Consider the following 23,488-nt stretch of genomic DNA (forward strand, 5'->3'; position numbering starts at 1 on the left):
AACTTCCTCAGCTTGGTACTCTGGAATCTTGCTGTGCTGAATGGGATGCTGCCTACAATAACCACAATTCATTGGTTGCACAGGTCCCAGTGACAGGCTGAAGATGCCTGAAGCATTCCTTAAATGCAAATCTTCCTTTTCAAACATAAATGACCAGGACAGTTGTTGGTATTCACACAAATGGTTGACCAGACTTTGCAATTTCCATGACCTACCAATCTGTTCGACCATTATCATACCTACCACTTTATTGTCACTGATCCTTTCGGTGGCCTCAATTGGGCGATCGAGGCTTGGTTTCCCAATGTAGATGTCCTGGGTGTGGGGATACTGCGCCAGTAGCTTCACCAGGGTGCGGGTGTTCACGTAATTATCGTCGTCCACATGACAAAACCATCTAGAAAAGTGAAAGGGCAACATCAGCTCAGACCACAGAAATGTTTTTTTTAAAGCCCTACTCTTAAACAAACCGTGTGGTGGTCCCTATCCACTCTTGCACGCGCATTCTCTCGCTAACTATTCACACTTCCTCCATACGCTTGAAATTGCAAAAAAACCTGGCCCGTTGTAAAACCACTTTTTATTTTGATATTAAAATTACAAGTTGTAGAGAACTGAAACAGCCATTGCAATAAAGAGCAACAGTTTTACTTTCTAGAACACAATTTACCAGGTTGCTCAGTGAGAAATTTGAGTGCCGTGTGGAGACATTCTGATGACTGTATTTGGACGGCAGGCAGAACTGGTTAAGTTGAGTTGCCATCAGCCTAAAACTCCCCAGGTTGGCACAAAAAAAATCTCGGTGACCCTGCTCTTGGTACAATATTCCTGTTGGACAGTGCACACATTGGAAAAGTTCTACTTCTGCTGACACAGGATAAAAAAAGGCACGCCCCCCCCCCCCCCATACCATTCAGTTGCTGCTATTTTGTGTTGTTGGGGGAGGAAAGCTGGGTGGCGGAGGAGCCTGACAGAAAGAGCATTCTAATTGAAAATATTTACCCATGATATTTCCAGCTGTTTGGAGCATCCCACAAGATAATGGTTTTGATTACTAAAATAAACTCTCTCCTGGATTGCAGTTTAATGATGACAAAATCTACTTTGAATCTGCTCAGGAGGACAACCGTAATGTTACCTCAAATTAGGACTCACACCTTCCTCTCACTTCTATAGACTGACTACCTTCCGTCCACACTTCGTCTTCATACAGGATCTCGACCCAGTAGGTCAACCGCCACTTTGCCTCCATTGCTGGCTCTCAACTCATTGAGTTTATTTTTCAGATTCTGATTATTTGGCCGAGTTTTCCTTCTTTCCTTCCTTTCAACCCCCTTTGGTGATTCACTGCAAGCAATGACTTTAGCCCTTTGGCAAGAAGACATTGTAACTATTACTTGTGTAACCTTCGACACAAGGAATCACCTCCTTCAGATTTTCTGTAGTACAGGTAGAGGGGTAACTCATCAACTTCCACATATATATGGTGAGCCACTGCACAATAACCAGATTCTACCTTCCACAAGAATAGCATTCTAACTATACTAGTAATTGGAGACCAGCCCTTGTCACATACAAGGCCTTAATTTAGGTCCAACAGATTTGATGGCTTGCAATGGGGTTACCTTCCCAGCCAGTGGAGAAATGATTGCTCAGTTTCCCCCCCCCCACCCCCTCGCACCCCACCCATCCCAAATAACTTACAGTTCTGCTCTAGTACTCACTTTTTCCCCGATTCAATAAACTTGTCATATTCCATGGCCATCTTACAGGAAAGAGCTTGTCGACTGTGCGCTGCCGAACAGTTGGTGTTGACCATGTGGCCTCCTGGTGAGAAAGCGAGTGCATTAGCAACAACAGTATGGGGAAAGACCAGGCACAAAGCTGGAGAACCATTAAAACAAAAACCAAATCAGAAATGTGCACTTATTTCATGGCCACATTAGGAACAGAGGAGTCAACAATCCCATTTGACCAAGCGAGAATAGGCTTATCAGATCACTTTACCCAAGAAAATGATATTGAATAAGTCTCAAAGCAGAATGAAACCAGCAGTTTACTCCAACATATTTTAAAAGGATTTCCCAGATCCATACAAAATGGTCAAAGGGTTAATGGGCTTAAAAGTAGTTAAGCTGTAGCTTTTGATTAAAAAAAACAATTGAATTTGCAAACAGCTGTTGCCTTATTGCAAGGGGGTTGGGTCAGATCTCACTGGCCCTTCCCTTGAATCACTTAGAAGTTCTTCCTCAGTCTAGAGTCAAGTCATCCACAATCACCATGGCAACGTCTATTTCCTCCCCTTCTCAATCATTTTTATTCAAGGCCACCCCTTGCAACAGGTGGGAAAACATGAACTGAATAGTGACCAAGTGGTTGTGAAGAAGTGACAACAAAACAGAGACTTCAGACCTCAGATTACAAATGCTGCCAAGGTTGGCAAACATCTCAGTCATTGAGCAATGGTGGCACGGTTGACTTAAATTAGCGCAACGCCTTTACAGCGCCAGTGATCGGGACCAGGGTTCAAATCCCACACTCTCTGTAAGGAGTTTGTACATTCTCCCCATGTCTGCATGGGTTTTCTCCCCCAGGGGCTCCCGTTTCCTCCCACCATTCAAAGCATACTGGGGACGCAGGTTAATTGGGTGTATGGCACACAGATTAGTGGGTCGAAATGGCTTGATACCATGCTGTATGTCTAAATTTTTTTTAAAAATACATTAAAAAATTTAATCCAGACTCTTTCACCTGATCTGTCTTCTTTTATAGAAGGAAGAGTACAGGGCAGGAACAGGCCCTTCAGCCGACAATGTTTGTACTGACCATGATGCCAAATTAAACTGATCCCACCTATTTGCACATGATGTGTACATCTCCATTCCCTACATGTTTGTGTGGCCATACACATGCCTCTTAAATATCACTGTTGTATCTTTGGCTTGGCTTCGCGGACGAAGATTTATGGAGGGGGTAAATGTCCACATCAGCTGCAGGCTCGTTTGTGGCTGACAAGTCCGATGCAGGACAGGCAGACACGGTTGCAGCGGTTGCAGGGGAAAATTGGTTGGTTGGGGTTGGGTGTTGGGTTTTTCCTCCTTTGTCTTTTGTCAGTGAGGTGGGCTCTGCAGTCTTCTTCAAAGGAGGTTGCTGCCCGCCGAAGTGTGAGCCGCCAAGATGTATGGTTTGAGGCGATATCAGCCCACTGGCGGTGGTCAATGTGGCAGGCACCAAGAGATTTCTTTAGGCAGTCCTTGTACCTCTTCTTTGGTGCACCTATGTCACTGTGGCCAGTGGAGAGCTTGCCATATAACACGATCTTGGGAAGGCGATGGTCCTCCATTCTGGAGACATGACCCACCCAGCGCAGCTGGATCTTCAGCAGCGTGGACTCGATGCTGTCAGCCTCTGCCATCTTGAGTACTTCGATGTTAGGGATGAAGTCGCTCCAATGAATGTTGAGGATGGAGCGGAGACAACGCTGATGGAAGCTTTCTAGGAGCCATAGGTGATGCCGGTAGAGGACCCATGATTCGGAGCCGAACAGGAGTGTGGGTATGACAACGGCTCTGTATACGCTTATCTTTGTGAGGTTTTTCAGGTGGTTGTTTTTCCAGACTCTTTTGTGCAGTCTTCCAAAGGCGCTATTTGCCTTGGCGAGTCTGTTGTCTATCTCGTTGTCGATCCTTGCATCTGATGAAATGGTGCATATGCTTTCACTGTTGTATGTGCTTTCACTATCAGTCCCACCCCCAGGCTATGCGTTTCAGGCAATACAACACATAGAACATCTCAAAGCAGAATGAAACCAGCAGTTTACATCAGCAGTTTACTTCAGCACATCCCCTTCACACTTTCCCCCTCTCACTCTCCCCTCTTGTATTTGACATTTCCACATAGGAAAGAGACAAGACTATCCACCCTTTCTTTTTCTCCTGTAATTTTATAAACTTAATACCAGGTCTTTGCTCAGTCCCCAGAGAAAATAATCGAAGTTTCCTTGCAGCCAATATAGGCATCATCTCGGTGATCCTCTTCTGCATCCTCTCTAAAGCCTCCACATCGTTTGTATCATTTTGCAACCAGAACTGCATTCAACACTTCACGAGTGACCAAAGTTTGTGCGGCTCCCAAAAATGTTCCCTATTTTATGACCCTACTGATGAAGGCAAACGTAATATGCCTTATCTATCACCCGATCTGCTCCTGTTGCCATATTTAGGAGGGTATGGACTTGCACATTGAGATCCCATGTACTTCAAAGCTCCTAAAACTTCTGCATTTACTCGAGACTTTCCACACTTTGGTATCAACCAAGACACTCTGGATTCTGTGTTTTACCATTCTCAACCAGCTCACCACCCCTCCCCCACCTCAATATTGACCCTTATCAAATCCCTTTCCAAAGGCATTTCTTTTGCCAGAAATAACCCCATACAGACATTTAATCAGCCCTCTACATTGAGTTCACTCTTTGAGTATAGAAACCCTATTTAAACTCTTTTTTTTTAAACTATTTTTTTTTGTCGTCATCTTAGTAAATTAGACATTATTGATTTAAAATTAAAAGTCATCCTGATGTGTGTGGAGGAAATGTGGCCTCCCTGCCTGTCTGGCATGTGTGTATTGTGGGTGGTCACATGCCCTCCCCTTCTGAAACTTATTCAGAAGTCAGATCAAGGTTGGACTCCAGCCAGTCATTACTCCACACCATGCCGTTGGCCAATTTAAAATCACCTAGGGCCATTATTGGCAAGAAGCACTGAATACAACACCAATGCACAGCAGTTCTCTCTCTGCCTCGTGGCCCAAGCCTCGGTCATTGCCCCATGCCAGGTCGCTACTGTGGACATCGCTGGAAGTGTCGTGGGTAAAGAGTGCACGATACTGAAGCTGAGCCGTTCGTACTGCGATAGGTCAGTACTCGCAGAGAGCCATAACCCCGTTCTGGGTGTGGGTGTAAGAGTTCCCGTTTGGAGTGACCGAGGTAAATGTCCATATCGCTGCTTGAGTGAAATAGTAATAGAGAACTGTTTAACGTTCTCCCCTCTGTTTCCTGTGTCTTAATAAAAGTTACATGTGATTGCAACATTTGTGTCCAGACTAATCTGTCTGAACCACCGAACCTGATGCTCTTCCCAACATGATACATCTGTATCATCTTTGCATGGCACTCCACAACAATGAGGGCTTCAGCATTTCTGGACTAAATAACGATCTAAGAACTCATTCCTAACCAAGAGCATGGGAACAGCAGACCTGATGTAGCTCCATAAATTTAGCCCATGACTCACCTGACTCTTTCTTCACATCTTCGTCTTCTCCATCAGTGAAGATGTATGTCTGAAAATTGTAAAAAAATAACTGGATTAAGTTCAGTGCCATTTCTAGTGTCCAGCAGAGTGTCAACTGAAATGTGTACTCAGTGCCTATTTAGTTTAGGTTGTCTGTTAATTAAGCAGTCTATAAAAATAATCATTTTATTGGCAACAGTATGGAAAGCTAAAATGCCCATTGTTCGATGGGTATTTTATGCCTGAGAAACTGTGTGCTAGGTGATTCAGAGTCATGTCCTCTGTAACAAAGGAACACACTGCCCTAATATCCTTGGCTGTTCCCACTCCCCACACCCATTTACACTCCCTTTCTTTCACAGTCTGCACCAGTGGAGCTCCATTGGCTCCGATTAAAGGAAAATTTATTCCAAACTGCCGCTTAAACAAGTCAAACAAGCTGAAAACGTGAAGGGTGGGTGTGATGGGAGGAAGTAAAAAGCAAGCCTTCCCGACAAAAAGATTTGTTGTCTTGCTTTCAGTGTTTTGCCACAGCCTTTCCATAGCAACCAGTTCTGATCTCCACAGCATCCCACTCTTGGAGCCGAAGTGAGACAGAGGATGGGTGAACCTTGGGCTCCTTCAACATTGGGACCATTGTAGCATAGCCTGTCATCAATCAGGGCCACCATTCAGCAAGAAATAACCCTGCAGCCAATGTTTGAAAGTTCCAGCACGTTAACTGCCGCTGCTGGAGGATACACAGGGGTGGCACGGTTAACGCAGCAGTTAGCGCAACACTGTTACAGCGCCAGTGATGGGGACCAGGGTTCAAATCCCAAGCTGTAAGGAGTACAGGTTTCCTCTGGGAGTTCCTGTTTCCTCCCATCATTCAAAATGTACCAAGGTTGTAAGGCAATTAGATATAATTGGGCAGCAAGGGCTCGTAGGCCGAAATGGCCAGTTACCATGTTTAAATTTTTAAAAATAAAGAGACAAACAGGGTTTTATGTGATGACAATAAATTTGAACATAAATACACTAAAAAACAATGCTCAATTATTTGTTTATTCCAGACATTAAAAAAACATTGAGCTACTTCAAAATAAGGTGAAGGTGACTCGAACCCTGCAATTACTTTGATATTATTTCGGCTTCTCTAACCTCCAAATACTTTGAGGCATGTTTGAAGCAGCACCTAGAGGCCAACCCTAGAGGCACGGGCCACCAGCCATTCAGATGCTCACTGGCAGGCCGGGGGTGTTTACTGAGCTAACACCAGGCATATTTACACAGTGACTTGGCCTTTTGGAGCCACTGAACGTCTGACTGCAGGTTACGGAACATTTTGAAGCTGGGCCTACTTTGAATTCAAATCCAGCTGGCCAAGATCCAATTTGGATAGCCAACTTCAGGTGATAGCTCAGCCCAAGTGATGGCAGGGTGGGGGTGGAAGAAAAATGCTGGAAAACAGAGTATAGAAGGCAGGGCAAGAGGGTAGGGCAGTGCAGGATTTAGCTCCCTAATGCAGATTAATGTTTACGGGGGTGGGTTGAATCTGTATTGGAGAAACAGCTGTCAAGAACAGTATCTAGAACAATAAGAGAGACAGGAAGGAACTGCCAAAGGAAAAAAGACAAAAAACATATTTCTGCTCTATCACACTGTATATTCAAGGCACACTGTTACCAGTCAGCCCCTCACTATAGATTCTGTGCTCGAATTAAGTCACCAAGTAAGGAAACTTTAAAAGCATGTTTTAAACAATTAACATACAGCTGAGCAATTTAAACAAAGAATTGGGGAGGGGGGTGGGGAGGGCAAGCTCAGTCTTTAAAGAGGCTCTTGACCACCTGCTGGTCAATAAAAGTGGAAGAATGATCCTGTCACTCAACTGCCCCCCATTATGGTGGAGCTGATGGAATTTGAAGGCCAACCATTTAAAAGCTTGCACATTCAGCTGTTTAAGCTCTGCTCACAATCCAGAGGTGAACAAAATTACCAAAACATTTAATCCAAAACGATGGCTTGCCTGTTTAAGCCGTCGCACCACACATCAAATTGCAGGAGAAAATCTTTTCATTGGTTAATTGCAGAAGAAAATGAAAGAGATTTGTTTTTCATGTACCAATATTCCAAAACTGGAGATGATAAATTTTAAAAAATTTACATTGTGCAATTGACCTGGCCAAGCAGAATCAGATTACACTCGAGGGAAAGTAATTTGCAGGATTACTGGAAAGGAGTGGATGAAATCAGATTAATAGGTTAAATCCTGGGACCCACATAGATCTGCTGAGCCAAATAGCCTGTTCCTGTATTCCAATGATTCTACAATCCTGCCAATCACATCTTTCTTTGCTACTCCCAGGTAGAAACTCCATCAGCCTCACCATTCCTCTGGCAGCCACAACATTAACTCTACCATACTCTGTGGCATACATCAGCTTGTTTCTCTGGGTAGGATGAAGATATTGGATTCCTTTTGCCACGAACATTTACTATTTCCCACACCACCCCCACCACAAAAGTTTTCTAACTGTTCACTTTACTCCAGAGAATATGGCAACGTGATTAGAAAGCATCTTGGCAACTGGGACAAGTGACCAAGTGCAGACATGAAGGGCATTATCATGGAGCCAGTACCCATCCCCTGAGGGTGTGGCTGATGAGTGTACATAAAAGATTGAGAATATCAGGGACTAGCATCAACCACTACATTTTTAATTAAAAAAATTCAGACATACAGCACATTAACAGGCCATTTCAGCCCATGCCACCCAATTAGACTACCCCCCCCCCACCCCAGTACATTTTGAAAGGTGTCGGGGAAAACCCACGCAGACAGAGAGAGAGACAGACAGAGAGAGAGACAGACAGAGAGAGAGACAGACAGAGAGAGAGACAGACAGAGAGAGAGACAGACAGAGAGAGAGACAGACAGAGAGAGAGACAGACAGAGAGAGAGACAGACAGAGAGAGAGACAGACAGAGAGAGAGACAGACAGAGAGAGACAGACAGAGAGAGACAGACAGAGAGAGACAGACAGAGAGAGACAGACAGAGAGAGACAGACAGAGAGAGACAGACAGAGAGAGACAGACAGAGAGAGACAGACAGAGAGAGACAGACAGAGAGAGACAGACAGAGAGAGACAGACAGAGAGAGACACAGAGAGAGAGAAAATGTACAAACGCCTTACAGACAGCGTGGGATTTGAACCCTGGTCCTGATCGCAGGTGCTGTAACCACTACGCTAACTGTACAGCCCCTTGACGGGCATTCCCAGATGCCTACAAGATTTATCAGAATATTACCATTCAAACTTAAAGGATGTAAAAAAAAACATGCCAGAGGTTTTTTGGCCCATCGAGTCTAAGTGTAACCAGTCCTACTCCTTTATTCTCTCCCCAGAGCCCTGCAAATTATTCCCTTTCAGATACTATCCAGTTACATCATGAACACCATTACAAATGGTGTTAATTGAAAAAGCCTATCCACATTTACTCTGTCTGTCCCTTTTAAAATCTTAAACACCTCTATCAAGTCCCCCCTCAATCTTCTACGCTCCAGAGCAGTGCATTCCAGACGGCAAATATACTTTTTCTCAAAACACGGTTCTTTCATCCACTTCTCTTGATTCTAGACTCCTCCACCAACATCAAGTCTCTCCCTATCTACTCTTTTGTGATTTTGAATACCTCTGTCAGACCCAGACACAACCATCTCCATTCTAAGGAGAAGCTTCTTTGGTGTATTCACATAAATCTCCCTCATCTCTGGAGATGGTTTCAGCAAATCTCTTCTGCCCATTATTAAACACTCCCCATTTTCTGGAAGGGTGGCTCCCCGAATTCCAGTTGTGACTGAACCAGTATATTCCGTAAAAGTTAATGATGACCTCCTTGTTCTTGTTTACATCACAAGATTTTTTTTTAAACTTTGCTCTTGCACTTTATAATCTTTGCACAAATGCCCTCCTTGATCAGTTCTTGTCCACATTTTACAAATGTGCCTCCAGTTGTCTGCTTTCCACCTCATCTACCCATGCCACCAGCCTATCTCTATGGGGTCCATTACAATCCTTCTCACAGATGCCAACTGTGATTCTGTAAAATGTCTCTGCTTTCAAAGGCTTTGTGCAGTGTGCACCCGTGTTACTGCAACCAGTGGCCTGCACATTATTTTCCAAAATAGGAGCCTCCCCACCCCCCACTCCACTCTCAACCAGATCCACCACCACCCCCCACCCCGATCCAATCTTGCTGAAAAACCATTCAACCACTGGCTCACCATCTGGTATGTGTCATGATGCTCGATCCCCCTAACCTTAGAACCTGGCTACGGCCCTCAACAACAGAAGAATTTTGGTACCTCTATGCATTGTACAATGAGCTCCCGTGTCATAGTGCAAGGAATCCAGTTTAATCACCAGTCTGCGTGAACTGATCTGCTCGGATTAAAGCCTCAATGCATCGGAGGGAAGGAAAGGACAAGCAGGGAGAGAAATCAGTTACTTCCTAAATACTAACCCCAACTCCTACTGCAAATTGCAAAATGAACCGACAAGATCAAGATGCTCTTCTCTCTACATCAGGATAGCCATGTAAAGAATGTCCAAATTGAGCCGACTATTAAATGAAGAAATTTTCAAGTGACACATTTCTGTATAATTGAGCTCTGAGGAAAGCACTAGTTGGGAAAGGAGAGAACATCAAGTTGGAAAATCAAATCGATTTAGTTTCTCATTTAGTTTGATTGAATTGTCTCAGCATTTATTTTCATTGTTACTCGGAGTCACATAGTGGACTTAAACATATAACCACTTACAGCACAGAACAGGCCAGTTCGGCCCTACTAGTCCATGCCGTAACAAATCCCCACCCTCCTAGTCCCACTGACCAGCACCCGGTCCAGTCTTTCCTTAAAAGTAACCAATGATCCCACCTCAACCACGTCTGCCGGAAGCTCATTCCATATCCCTATCACCCTTTGCGTAAAGAAATATCCCCTCATGTTCCCCCTTCAATCTTAAACCATGCCCTCTAGTTTGAATCTCCCCCACTCTTAATTGAAAAAGCCTATCCACATTTACTCTGTCTGTCCCTTTTAAAATCTTAAACACCTCTATCAAGTCCCCCTTCAATCTTCTACGCTCCAGAGAAAAAAGCCCTAGTCTGCACAACCTTTCCCTGTAACTCAAACCGTGCGAGGTGATTGCCATAAACTCAGGGCAGCTGAGCCATCACGAACAAAGAATTAATCCTTATGGACAAGCAAGTGATATCATTTTAATGAGGATATCCAGATAGTTGCTTTATATTCTTGTGTTTGAAACTGGGGACAGACAGAACTGGTCTCCTAGCCCCAGACTGTGGAAGGAATTAATGCAGCCCCTTGTCTTTTGCTTCAATGCCATGCACTCTAGACTGACACCTGGTGAAGCACCCAGCCCAAAAGGAGTAGGGTTTTAACACTCTTGATAATTACCTATAACTAGATAAGCTTTAGATTAGTTCAGGGCTTAGTATTAAATACACTTCTCATGACCTGAAGGCCTTGATCATTAACACAAGCAGCACCTTGATATTATGTAACAAGGCCAACAATTCAATTAAAATAATAAAATGTATATTACAGCTCAAAGAGGGATGTTTTGTAACGGTTTAATTTCAATAGAACTATGATGTGCAGTTACACACCATTTAGAGCAGTGGTGTAACAAATATGCTCACTTGCGAATTGCTTTAATTCAGCAGGTCATTTCCCTCCCACCAGCCCCCCCCCACCCCCCTCCCCCATCAAATCAGGGCCAGTACACCTCCACCATCCCAGCTCCTTCAGAAGAATGGGCTTCTTATCGCACACAAATCCACTCTCGGCACTCATTGTTTTCTAGCCCCATTGTTGCCCCACACTCTATTCTTTTCTTTCAATTGGGAACTACCTTTGTTTTCTCTCAGCATTCATTCTGACTAACACCGGAAGACCAGCTAGGGGAACTCTGAACAATGAAGTCAGCCAAATCAGAGAAAAAAGGCAGGAAGCCATTTTCTGTGGATAAGCTCAGTAACACAAGGCCGGGAAAGGAATATGGAAACCAGGGCAATGCTCAAGTAATAATTAAAATAGATCTTTTATTTGAAATATTATTTTAAATTGCCACTACAACAGAAAGAATGAATTAACATCTGGAGGAAATTCAACACACTCTCTGGCATTTCCATTTTGTTCCCAAACCATCTAATTTGTACATCTAACCCATTAGTGGCACTCCATTCAGTAAATCAAGCACCGCTATGGGACAGGCACCAATTTCAACAGCTAGTTGGCAGCAACAATCCTCAAGGACCCACACCACCCAGCACACACTATGTTCTCGCTGCTGCCATCAGGAAAGAGGTGTAGGGGCCACAAGTCCTGCGCCACCAGGTTCAGGAACACCTGCTCCCCTTCCACCATCAGACTCCTCAACCACAAACTCCATTTAAGGGCTCTTACTTGTTCACTTTGATTTTCTTTTGTTCTCTAGATTTGCAGTTTGCTTACATTCTTTATCGGTTTACAGTTCTTTTATTTGTTTACATGTTTATGAACAGTTTAATTTTTACACTACCAGTTAGTGGTAATTCTGCCTGGCTCACAGGAAAAAATAAATCTCAAGGTTGTATGCGGCGTCATGCATGTACTCTGACAATAAAGCTAAAAAGCTGCCAGAACTGCTATAAGGCAGGGCTTCTGCTGGTGTGGACCCAGCAGAGCAGGGAGCAGAGACACAACACTGCCCCGCAGGGTCCTACTGCCTGAGCCAAATTCAAACAACTCTGTTCAGGCTTTGAATGGCTTGTTAAAGGAGCTGACCTTTTTAAATTCCACTGCTGTATGCCCAAGATGGTGGCACCTGCACTGGATGGCATACCAGGAGGGGATGCAGACACTGGGGAAGCAGCGGTCAAGCATAGGGCACTGGACCTCCTCCCACCCCCAATTGAGAAGGAGAAACATAATAGGAGATCTACCTCCCTCCCTTCATGATGGTGATTATAAGATTCAATTTATTGTCATAGTAATAAAACAGTGTCCTATTACATGGCCCAGGTGCCTCTTTCAGTCAGAGAAGGGAAAAGAGAGACTCTCCCCTCCCCCCACCATCCCCCCCATAGATTCACCTCCAGCACTTCTGCAGCCACCCAGAGTCCAGTCCAAACCGTTGGCAACCTGAGCTCCAGATCCAAACCTGCAACACAGATCAGGGACCCTTTGGCGCCTCCTCACATCCTGGTTCCAATACCTGGTACCCCCCACCCCCCCAGCCAGTTCGAGCCAGTCCCCAGCAGACCACCGCCAGCACAAGTCACTAGGAATCCTCAGCTTCCGCGGGATCCTCTCTACGAGTTGCCCACCGCAGATCTCCCTCACTGGTCCACCTCGGTGGTCACAGTTCCATGGGTCATCTATTCTGTTTCTCTCCCCCACCCCAAATCTCAGACAGGAGTTGGTCTTCCTGTTTTCTGCTGCCCTGCTCCAGTCCTCCACTTCCCTAGAGTGTGCAGCCTCTCATGGACCACCATCTGAAAGATCCACACAGGCTGTTGGCATCCGGCTCATGGGAACCAAGATTTGAGAAGGGGCTGGGGGCAGGAAGGGCTCCCAAAGAGCCTCAGGTACTGAAGGCTTCCTGGTCATATCAAAAGTTTCAATCTGGAGCTCAAGTTGCTGATGGTTTCAACTGGAGTCCATTGTGGCTGTGGAAGCACTGGAGGGCTCCATGGACCCTCAGCATCTCTGTATAGACTCTCTTTTGCTTCTCTTTCTCTAATTGTTAAGGGAACAAGGCAATGCTCATGTTGACTGCCCTACAGCAGATAAAAATTAGGACAATAGAAGGAACCTTGGAGCCAAACTGTGGCATGTGATTAGATCTATTTGACTGGCTCATCAACTTCTCTGCAACCTATAACATTCGATTTTAGAGATCGAGCCTGGACAAAGACAGTGGAAAGTATGTTTTTTTTTAAAAAATAAACGGCACTGCCACCAAAGATTGGTCAAATAATTCTAATTGGCACACACGAGAGGCTGTATTTCGGTCCACTCTGCTAGGGGACCTCAGAGGGTCGAGCAACATCAGAGGGAGGAAAAGAATGACTGACATTTCAGGTCAAACCAATCTTAATGAAAAGTTCTGACCTGAAAAGTTGACCCACTGGTGCTACTGAATTCCTCCAGAAATGTGTTTTTAAACTTTCCTATAAATAAAGCATCAAACACCGAAGATGATCAGCACATCTACTAATGATCATCCCAGCCCAGACTGAGAAATCACTTGGAATCAAAACAAGTAGCTTAAATATGAATGTTTGAGTGGATGACCAGAACCTGTTCCTGTGTGGCCATTTTGACAGCTGGATCATTTATTTAAAAAAAAAAACAGGTTTACGGGTCCATAAGAATGTGAAGTGTTTTTTTTAAAAAGACTAAACATTATACACACCAGTAGCTGCTTTCACTTGCTGTTCCCGACTTGCTAATACTTCAATGTGCCCCAGGGGTGGAGAGCGTGCCTGATGAAAGCTGAGATGATCCCAGCCCAATTCAGCACACGCCAAGCCTGGAGCTGAGTGCTTCGCCTCTCTGCCCCATCCCTGACAGGTGAATTGATAGCTCCAGAAGGGAGGCTCCAGATGCTGCCACTCTCACTCAAAGCAGCAGTCAGTTAATATTCCCCACACGCCTCACGCATTCCAGAGTCCTCAAGGTAAACAGAGAAAATAGGTTGTCTTTCTCTTGCGGCACTTAGCCTGAGCTGAAGAATCTGTTGTGATTAACCAGTTGGAACAGAGCTAGAACCAGCTTGATCTGGCCCAAGGTGCTTTTTGGCTCTGGAGACATCAGATCAATGTTTATAGTGTAAACTGAACACAGTACATTGCTGAGCGCACTAGAACAAGAAAGACTGTTGGGTGCAGATGCCAATCTTGAAAAGACAGCTGGCACAAGGTCAGAGTAATAAAATCAGTAAAACTGCAGGTCCACTTGTAGGAGGAAAAATTACTTTTAAAAATCAACTCAACTGTTGCAGATACTGACCAGTGATGTGTGTGTGCAGTTCATCCAGCCCAGCAGCAACCAGTTGTGAAGCTGAAAGGGAGGAGCTGTGCACACAATTTGCAAAGAATACTTCTCTTCAGTTTGGTTTTGTGCATCCATAACATTCTTCATTCAAATACTGAGACCAGAAGTTCCAAAACTTGGCTATATTTCACTTTCGAGACTTGTCCCACTTTGGGCAGCATGGTTGGTGTAGCATAATGCCGTTACAGTGCCACCGGCTGGGACCAGGGTTCAAATGATGTCTGAAAGGAGTTTGCATGTTCTCCCCAAATCTGCGTGGGTTTTCCCCGGGGTCTCCAGCTTCTTCTCCTCCTCCTTCCGCCCCCCCCCCACCCCAACCACTGCTCAAAACGTACCAGGGTTTATAGATGAATTAGGTGTGATTGGGCAGCAAGGGCTGTAGGACCTTTTACCATGCTGTGCAACTAAACTTTGACCCCAATCCCCTAAATTATGAATAAAAACTATTCCTTTAAAAAGTGCACCCCTCAATTCATCACCCCTCATCACCCCTCAGTTGCTAACCTTTGCCACAAAACACAAGGCTTTAAGCTCTGAATTTGCTTTGCAGAAACACCATCTTGATTTTTTTTTAATGTACCTTTTTTGTCACCCATCCTAAAACCATCTCCTTCAGCTCATTGCTAATTAGTGGCTCCTTATGACCTCATGAAAAACTTGGGACAGCCATGAGTTAAGGGTAAGGGATCAACACTTTAGGAGAAATATTAGAGGAGGCTTTTTCACTCAGCGAGTGGTGGCAGAATGGAATGATCTTCCAAATGAGATAGTTGTGGCAGGGTCCCTTCTGTCATTTAAGAGAAGGTTGGATGTGAACATGGAGGTGAGGGGGTTGGAGGGTTATTGGCGGAGAGCGGGAGGTTTGAGCTAGTGGAGTTGTTCTAGTGACCCGGTGCGGACTTGAAGGCCCGACATGGCCTGTTTCCGCTCCATAAATGGTTATGGTTAATGTTACTGTACAAAAGTTATTCATTGTAGGAATAATTTAGATAATAAAACATTGAAAAATTGAGGGAACCTGTTCCTGCTTGCTCTCCAGCGAATCCTGATAGAAAGTTTACCAAGCAATTCATTCTCACATCACCCTCCCCTTCCTGCCATAACAGAAAAGCTTTGCTTAAGGTACAGGCCACCAGTTACTAGAGAACTCCTGGATCCCACAAAAAAAATACTTCTACATGTTGTGCTATTAATACAGGAGGGAAGAGCTGGCTCTGAACCAACCAATTTTCCCCTGCAACCGCTGCAACCGTGTCTGCCTGTCCCGCATCGGACTTGTCAGCCACAAACGAGCCTGCAGCTGACGTGGACATTTACCCCCCCTCCATAAATCTTTGTCCGCGAAGCCAAGCCAAAGAGAAAAGAACAGGAGGGAAGAAGGACGATGCGCATTTAGGCAACACACATTACAGGCTTCACCATAATGCTCTTCAGAATCAGTTGAGATTCTGAGCTGCAGCCATCACTGTGACGTAGAAAATGATTTCGCAGTAATGTACAAAGGAAGTTCCCACAGGTGTATTAATATTGAGTGAAGATGGTCTAAAACACCTGAGATATCTCTTTCTCTTTCTTGAAGGAGCATCGTCGTATTTATTTTAATTCCAGCGAGAACAAAGGAATATCGGTGCAACTCATTCAATTCTGCACTGGAATATCGGACTGGATCATACCAATAAGTAGTACTTAATTTTCTGATTAAGGGGACAAACAGAGGGGAAAAAAAATCAAATGCAGAGGAAAAAGAAAGACAGAGCCACAGAATAGTGATGGTGGAAGGAAAGGGCCATTCACCTGGGCATTTAGTGCTTATTCTCATTGCCACTCCCCTTGACCCTCCCAAATCTTTGTCCTCTGCTATTTCCACCAGCTGTTTCATCCCAGCAATTTAAACTCTTTGTCTGTTAGTTTAGCTAAAATTATCCAGTGCAGTTAGTAAATTCAATGCAACCTCAATCTCCCTTCTGGTATTAAACTGACCATTCAATTTGCTTGTTGAAGGGGAAGGGGAGAACTGAGCAAAGAACTATAGATTTTCCACTAACCAACCTCCACCAGAGTCTTTCCTCCCCAAGCCTACCCCCACACCCCACCTCCCCACTCAGGAGGTGCAGGTCGGACCATCACTTGCAGAATGGGGGGGGGGGGGGGGAAGAATGGGGAGGGAGGCAGAAACCAAAGTGGGAGGAATACATTTTGTTTGATGAATAGAGTGCAGGAACACTCGACAGTTGCTTTATAGTTAGACAGTGGAAGGGGCGTTCCCTCAAAGGCTAAACCCCATCCCAACACCTGCCTGCCATTTGAAAACACAAATTCTTTTCGTGCACACGTTGGTGCTTTGTTTTGTTAAACCCTGGTTCACAGAAGATCAAAACTGCTTTATGCCTGCATCTTAATTAGTAGAAGGGGAAAAAAAACTTCTTGTTTAATTTAAAGCCATAGCTAAAAATAACCTGGGCCACTGCCATCCCATTTAAACAGAACACTAAAAAAAAGGGAAAAAAATTTGAACAGAAGTCAAAAACAATATAGCAGGACTCAGCTGCTGCAGACAGTGGACAGATGATACACACGAGACCACAGGTGGCAGCTGCAAAAACTATAGGGTAATGTTTCACTGGAGGTGCATTCTGAGCTCCACTCTACTAATGCTGTAGAGCCGTGTTCTAAGAGCTGCAGTGTAAAGTTTCTCATTTATCAGCAACCAAGGTACTCAATGTCCAAGTACATTTTGTTTTCAGGCCTGTGTCAGGATTTAGTTAGATCATGGCTGATCTGAACCACATCTCCATTATGAGCATTCCTACATGTCCCTGGATAGCATTGTTTCTTTTCTATTCAGTTATTTTCTATTCTGTGGAGAGATAGGCTGGGTTCACCCCCCCCCCCCCCACCGAGACAGGCTGGTTCCTCCCCCCCCACCCCGAGACAGGCTGGTTCCTCCCCCCACCCCGAGACAGGCTGGTTCCTCCCCCCCCCCCCGAGACAGGCTGGTTCCTCCCCCTCCACCCCAAGACAGGCTGGTCCCCATTATCAACCCACAGCTCTTTACTCCTAACCTTAAGATTTGCACCATTTTTGAATTCCCCCCCCCCCCAGTCAGAAGAAACAATTTTGTACTTCATCTACCCTTATCAAATTCTATTCTCACCTTTAACGATACATTTCATGTCAAAGACCTTTAAGATTCTATTTTTCTTTCCACACATGCTGCCTAACCCAGCTGAGTATTTGAGATTTTCTGTTCTCGATTTAGGTTTCCATCATTGATTTTTTATTTTATAAAGTCATCCATAATGTTAGCAGTGTGATACATTTTAACCCAATATAGTATAGAGACATTTACGTATTTGGCTGTGATAATTGTCATTCGTTTCACATTATCTCAAACAATAAACAGAGGACAAATTCCCTGGAGGGTACACCTTGCAAGGCCTGTGCAGGAAAATAAGGGCATTAGATTGCCATTGAACATAACTGTATCTTCTATGCACTCTAGTGTATATAGAATAACTTGACAGTCTTGGATTTCTCTTCAAGGTTACAATACCACAGCTTGATTTTTTTCCCCCCACTACTGTAGATATTAAACCCATAGGCAATGATTAGCTGGCTGCAAAGAGAAGGAGGAGGAAGAAAAACTGTTTACTGTCACTCTAAGTGTCATAAGCTGGGAACTCTTTCCCCATTGCCAGGCAACCTGACCTCAGCTTCTCTTCTTTCCAAATCCATAGCTTCATCTTCTACGTTCCCATGGAAAGCCCAGCACAAGAGGCTGGGGCTCCATTCTCTGTTTTCAGAAAAGGGCTTTGTTAGCCTTTAAGGAGACAGCGTGAGAGCTGAACTATGATCACTCAGGCTTGGGATACAAGCTGAAAAACTCTCAAAGCTATGAGCATCACATACGATTTATACCAAGAAAAAAAAATCTATCACAGGATTAAAAGAAAATCTTTTCAGTGATATCACAGAAAACTAAAAAAACATTATTCTATGTATTTTTGATCACTGGTTTAGACATCATCCATGAACATAAAAAAATGGTAGTTTTCAAATCATTATGAAATCACATTTGAGAGTTTGTGTAATATTGGGATGAACAGTTCATTGCTGCAGGCATTAATAACAAACCTTGACCAAACAAGACTAGTCACCAGGTGAGACTGGATCCAAATATCCAGCAGTAATTCATTTTAAGTGAGCTTCTGCTGACAGGTAAAACTAGTTTAATCTGATTACTTTCCAGGTCTGACATGACTAATTTAATTCGTCTCAATGGCATGAACAGAAAAGCTTCTTCTGCACAATAAACTATTTGCATGACATTTCCCCTGTCAGTCTGATACTAATTTTTGCTAACATTAAACCTTCAGATTTGTAGAGACTCAAAAAAGCTGAAACTATAATTGTCAGGTACAAATAGTTAACAGAGTTCAATTTTTCTTTTGATGAGCTTTAAGGTCATTGTCTAGGCAAAGGTTCCAAATTTGCAACTGAGGACCACCACCTGATGGCTTTGGGATCAATCTTCCTGTTGTTGATGACAAGATTCAAGGCATGTTCAAGAGTGGCATTTTAAAGGTTTGTTGTCTGCATGCTTTCTGAATGTACCTGGAATCAAGGGGAAAACTCTCCCACAGCATCTTCCCACAACAGAGAAACTGTTCAAATTCTATCACTTCTATCAGATTCAACGAATGATGTTCAAATTTCAAAACTGACAAGTGCGGTCAAGTCAAAGAGTGAAGACCATCACTAATCAAATTACATGGCCCCAATTCACCAAACTCCCAGGAGGGAACAAGTATATATATATATATATATATATAAAAAAATAAAATATACACACAGACATATGCATGTGAGGCTGAATTGTACGATGTGGAGGGTTTATCCCCATGAAACTTTGTCTTTGATGGCCATTAATTGTATCTTTATTGGTGAAAAATCAAACCCAAATTAAAACCACTTTGTAGAAAAATCTCGTTTAAAAACACCATTAAGGTACAGGCTTCCCCTATTTTTATCAACTGTCTCATTCAAGTTGCCTTCAAACCTGGAAAGTTTGAGACTCCTCTTCATCTTTCTTCAAAGTGCACACATTCTTCCACTCACACCACCTCCCGCCATTGTTGCCTTGTTACTGCTCCTTGGGAACACATGCCAGGCCCATTGCTCCTGGCCTAATTCAGCATTCTGCTCAGGGAAGCTGGTTAAACCCTTTGGCTTCTGTTAAACCCACCATTTAATCAGGTTAGAGCTGACAGAGCGTGAAAGTCCTTCTTTCAAGACTTGAGGGATCTTGCAAAGACAAAATATTCCTCTCAATCACATTAACATCCATGAAGCATCATACAATACTAACAATCAAGATAACAATACATTAAACCAGTACAGATATCTGATGGTTTTAGTTGTAAAACTGAACTTTAAAGTGTTTCAAAGGCAGTTCCTCTTAAAATGACAGATGGCAAATCCAAATAATGACACAGAAAGAAGTCAATGGTATTTCTAATATTGTAGCTTAAGGGTGCTTTCAAATATGGACCACTCAGCTTAATGCAATCAATAAAGATCAATGCCCCAATTTCCTTAACAAGACAACCAGATCCTACCCCAAGGATGGAATGCCTCGACTACAAAGTGTGGTCTTTGATGCCCTGCATGAGATCAGAGTGTGCAGTCACATTATTAACACCTTCAAGAGGTCACAAATCCCATTATGGCACTGAAGTTCTTCTGAAGGGCAGCCACTGCTGTTATGCGGGCAATGTAATTATTGACAGTTAACAGAGATAAAGATTTGCCAAGGCAGCAGAGGGGGAGACTAACCAGCTTCTCCATAACAAAATATGACTGGTGCAAGGAGAATGGGAATCCCGTATAAATCACTGGTTAAGGGGAGAGGAGGCAGTGGGGGAGAGGGGGAGGACGAGGGGGGCGCGGGGGAGGAGGATTGGGGGCGCGGGGGAGGAGGATCGGGGGCGCGGGGGAGGAGGATCGGGTGCGCGGGGGAGGAGGATCGGGGGCGCGGGGGAGGAGGATCGGGGGCGCGGGGGAGGAGGATCGGGGGCGCGGGGGAGGAGGATCGGGGGCGCGGGGGAGGAGGATCGGGGGCGCGGGGGAGGAGGATCGGGGGCCCGGGGGAGGAGGATCGGGGGCCCGGGGGAGGAGGATCGGGGGCCCGGGGGAGGAGGATCGGGGGCCCGGGGGAGGAGGATCGGGGGCCCGGGGGAGGAGGATCGGGGGCCCGGGGGAGGAGGATCGGGGGCCCGGGGGAGGAGGATCGGGGGCCCGGGGGGAGGAGGATCGGGGGCCCGGGGGAGGAGGATCGGGGGCCCGGGGGAGGAGGATCGGGGGCGCGGGGGGAGGAGGATCGGGGGCGCGGGGGAAGGAGGATCGGGGGCGCGGGGGAGGAGGATCGGGGGCGCGGGGGAGTGGAGGAGGAGGATCGGGGGCGCGGGGGAGGAGGATTGGGGGCGCGGGGGAGGAGGATTGGGGGCGCGGGGGAGGAGGATTGGGGGCGTGGAGGATGGGGGAGTGGAGGAGGAGGATGGGGGAGTGGAGGAGGAGGATGAGGGAGTGGAGGAGGAGGATGGGGGAGTGGAGGAGGAGGATGGGGGAGTGGAGGAGGAGGATGGGGGAGTGGAGGAGGAGGATGGGGGAGTGGAGGAGGAGGATGGGGGAGTGGAGGAGGAGGATGGGGGAGTGGAGGAGGAGGATGGGGAGTGGAGGAGGAGGATGGGGGAGTGGAGGAGGAGGATGGGGGAGTGGAGGAGGAGGATGGGGGAGTGGAGGAGGAGGATGGGGGAGTGGAGGAGGAGGATGGGGGAGTGGAGGAGGAGGATGGGGAGAGTGGAGGAGGAGGATGGGGAGAGTGGAGGAGGAGGATGGGGAGAGTGGAGGAGGAGGGGGAGAGTGGAGGAGGAGGGGGAGAGTGGAGGTGGAGACCAACCAGCGGAAGAGCTTACGTCCGGCTGGAAGCCGGCAGCGTGGAGACATCAGCGGGACGGCCAGTCCGTCCACCAGACCCCGCCAGCCAACCCCGGAAGCGTCCCGCTGCTGCAGCCACGGCTCGGAGCCGTGGACAGGGGCGGCCCGGTTCCATTCATCCCAGGAGAACGGCCGCAATTTCAGTTCGGGGGAGGGAAAGCAGTGCCGTCCTCCCCGAATTGCTGAGCCCGTGACGGTCTGGCCGCTCACCTGCAGCCGGTTGCGGGATATCCAGGTGTCCAGCAGGAGCTCCAGCCGGGAGCGATGGAATTTCTTCGTGGTTTTCACCGCGATGAACAGGTCGCCGTCGGCGATGTCGTCCCGGAAGGGCCGGGGGGTGACGGCCGCCTCGGGGGGCTGGGACTGCGACTTCGGCGGCGACAGCCCGGCTCCCGCAGCCCTGGCGCGGCTCAGATCGCTGAAATAGTCCTGGAAGCTGCGAGCCGGGGGCTGCGGCTCCTCGACCTCCTCCAGCCCCCACTGCCCGCTGTCCCCGGGGCTCGGCAGGCTCTGGAGGGAACGGCTCCGCAGCTCCAGCCCTCGCCGCAGCGGCTGCGGGGGCGGCTCCACCATCAGGACCACCAGCAGGCAGGCGAGCGTGGCCCCCAGGAGCGAGGCGAGCAGCTTCCTTGCGCAGCCCCGCGGCATCGCGGCCACCTCTGCTGCGCCGTGGCACCGACCGCCGCCCACGACCCACCGCGACTCTCCGCCGACTCGCCGGCCCTCCCTCCCTTATATAACCTACGGCTGATGTCAGGCGCTTGGAGACCCGCCTCCTGGTCGCTAACGACGCTGCAACCCCCCCACCTCCCCAGTAACGAGGGACGCTTGAGAGAGCAGTCACTGCCAGGGTAGGAGGCAATCGGTGCATGTAAGCTGAGCTCTCCTTTGATTCGTTGCACTCCCCCCCACCCCACCGAGTCAAAGGGACCTGCATGGTCCCCCCCCCCAGCTACACCTACCTGCCTTTTCGTTGGAGCAATCCGTGGTACAAGTAGAAAGAGGGGCTAACACAGCGGGGGAACTGACACAATCCGTGGTACAAGTTGCCAGAGGGACTGACACACAATCCGTGGTACAAGTAGGGAGAGAGGCTGACACAGAGGGGAAACTGGTTTTCAAACTGCCCCCCCTTCCCCCCCCTCCCCCCCCAAACTCACATGTAAAGTAATGCCTTTGGTGCTCTGTGATTAGTTAGGGATTGCTTCTGGTGGGATGTGAGTGGGAAGGTTGAAAACCACTGCTCCAGTCCCAATTGTTACTGGAATATTTTGCTTGAGAAAAATTGTCATTGGCCCATTTCCTTCGGAGTTCTGAAACCGTGCACACAACCAGTCAACAAGGTACAAACAGTGGTTTTTCAAACCTTTTTCTTTCCACCCACATACCACCTTTAGCAACCCCTTACAAATCACAGAGCATCTATGGCATAGGGAGTTTGGGGGGTTAGGGGGGCAGTTTGAAAACCACTGCCTTAAACCAGCAGAGAGCAGGGAGAAACAGCAAGGGGCCACAGTGGGTGGAAACTGAGTATTAAGGCAACAATGTTAAACATGGAAGGTTCATCGATGAGATGACTGAGAAAACGTAAACCGTTTCTCAACAGCTTCTCCTCTACTGTAAGTAACTTCCTTGATATGAGATAACTGACACTACGTAAAAGTTTGTAAATATGTTATTAAATAGGATTGACATATAAAGTGTGGAACAGCTTGTTTTGTCCATAATTTATTACAAATAAAGTTTTTTTGTGGGGGGGGCGAATGTATTGAGAGTATCCTATGCAACTGCATCACTGCCTGGCTTGGAACCAGTACCACCTCAGACTGCAAGATCCCACAGAGGATAATGAATTCAGGGGTGACCTCTGTAAAGAAAACCAGAAAAAACGCAGGGAATTTAAACTACTGTAGTGGGGATTGAGCAGCGGCAGCAGCGGTCACGTCTAAAACATGGGGGAAGTGGGTGTTGGTGGTGGGAAAGTGCGCGCACGAGTCGGGTACGTGTGGCATCAGTTAGACCGACTTTCGTTCTGCAGGGAGTTGGCACCATCATCATTTCCAGGTCCTCTGAGGAAAGCATGC

General features: G+C 46.4%; 1 protein-coding gene across 1 annotated transcript in view; it reads right to left on the reverse strand.

Annotated features, from left to right (window-relative positions):
* The window catches only part of LOC138747529 (beta-1,3-N-acetylglucosaminyltransferase lunatic fringe-like), a 28,147-nt gene extending 6,024 nt beyond the window's left edge, over nt 1–22,123 (reverse strand). The window contains exons 1-4 of the mRNA XM_069906819.1: nt 21,615–22,123; nt 5,295–5,343; nt 1,725–1,827; nt 244–397 (exon numbers count right to left, since the gene is read on the reverse strand). Of these exons, the coding sequence (XP_069762920.1) occupies nt 244–397; nt 1,725–1,827; nt 5,295–5,343; nt 21,615–22,052 (744 nt within the window). The 5' untranslated portion in view covers nt 22,053–22,123. The remainder of the gene's footprint in view (nt 1–243; nt 398–1,724; nt 1,828–5,294; nt 5,344–21,614) is intronic.
* Nucleotides 22,124–23,488: the final 1,365 nt, after the last annotated feature.

This window comes from Narcine bancroftii, chromosome 12 (genome assembly GCF_036971445.1).
Source record: "Narcine bancroftii isolate sNarBan1 chromosome 12, sNarBan1.hap1, whole genome shotgun sequence".
Taxonomy (NCBI): Eukaryota; Metazoa; Chordata; class Chondrichthyes; order Torpediniformes; family Narcinidae; genus Narcine; species Narcine bancroftii.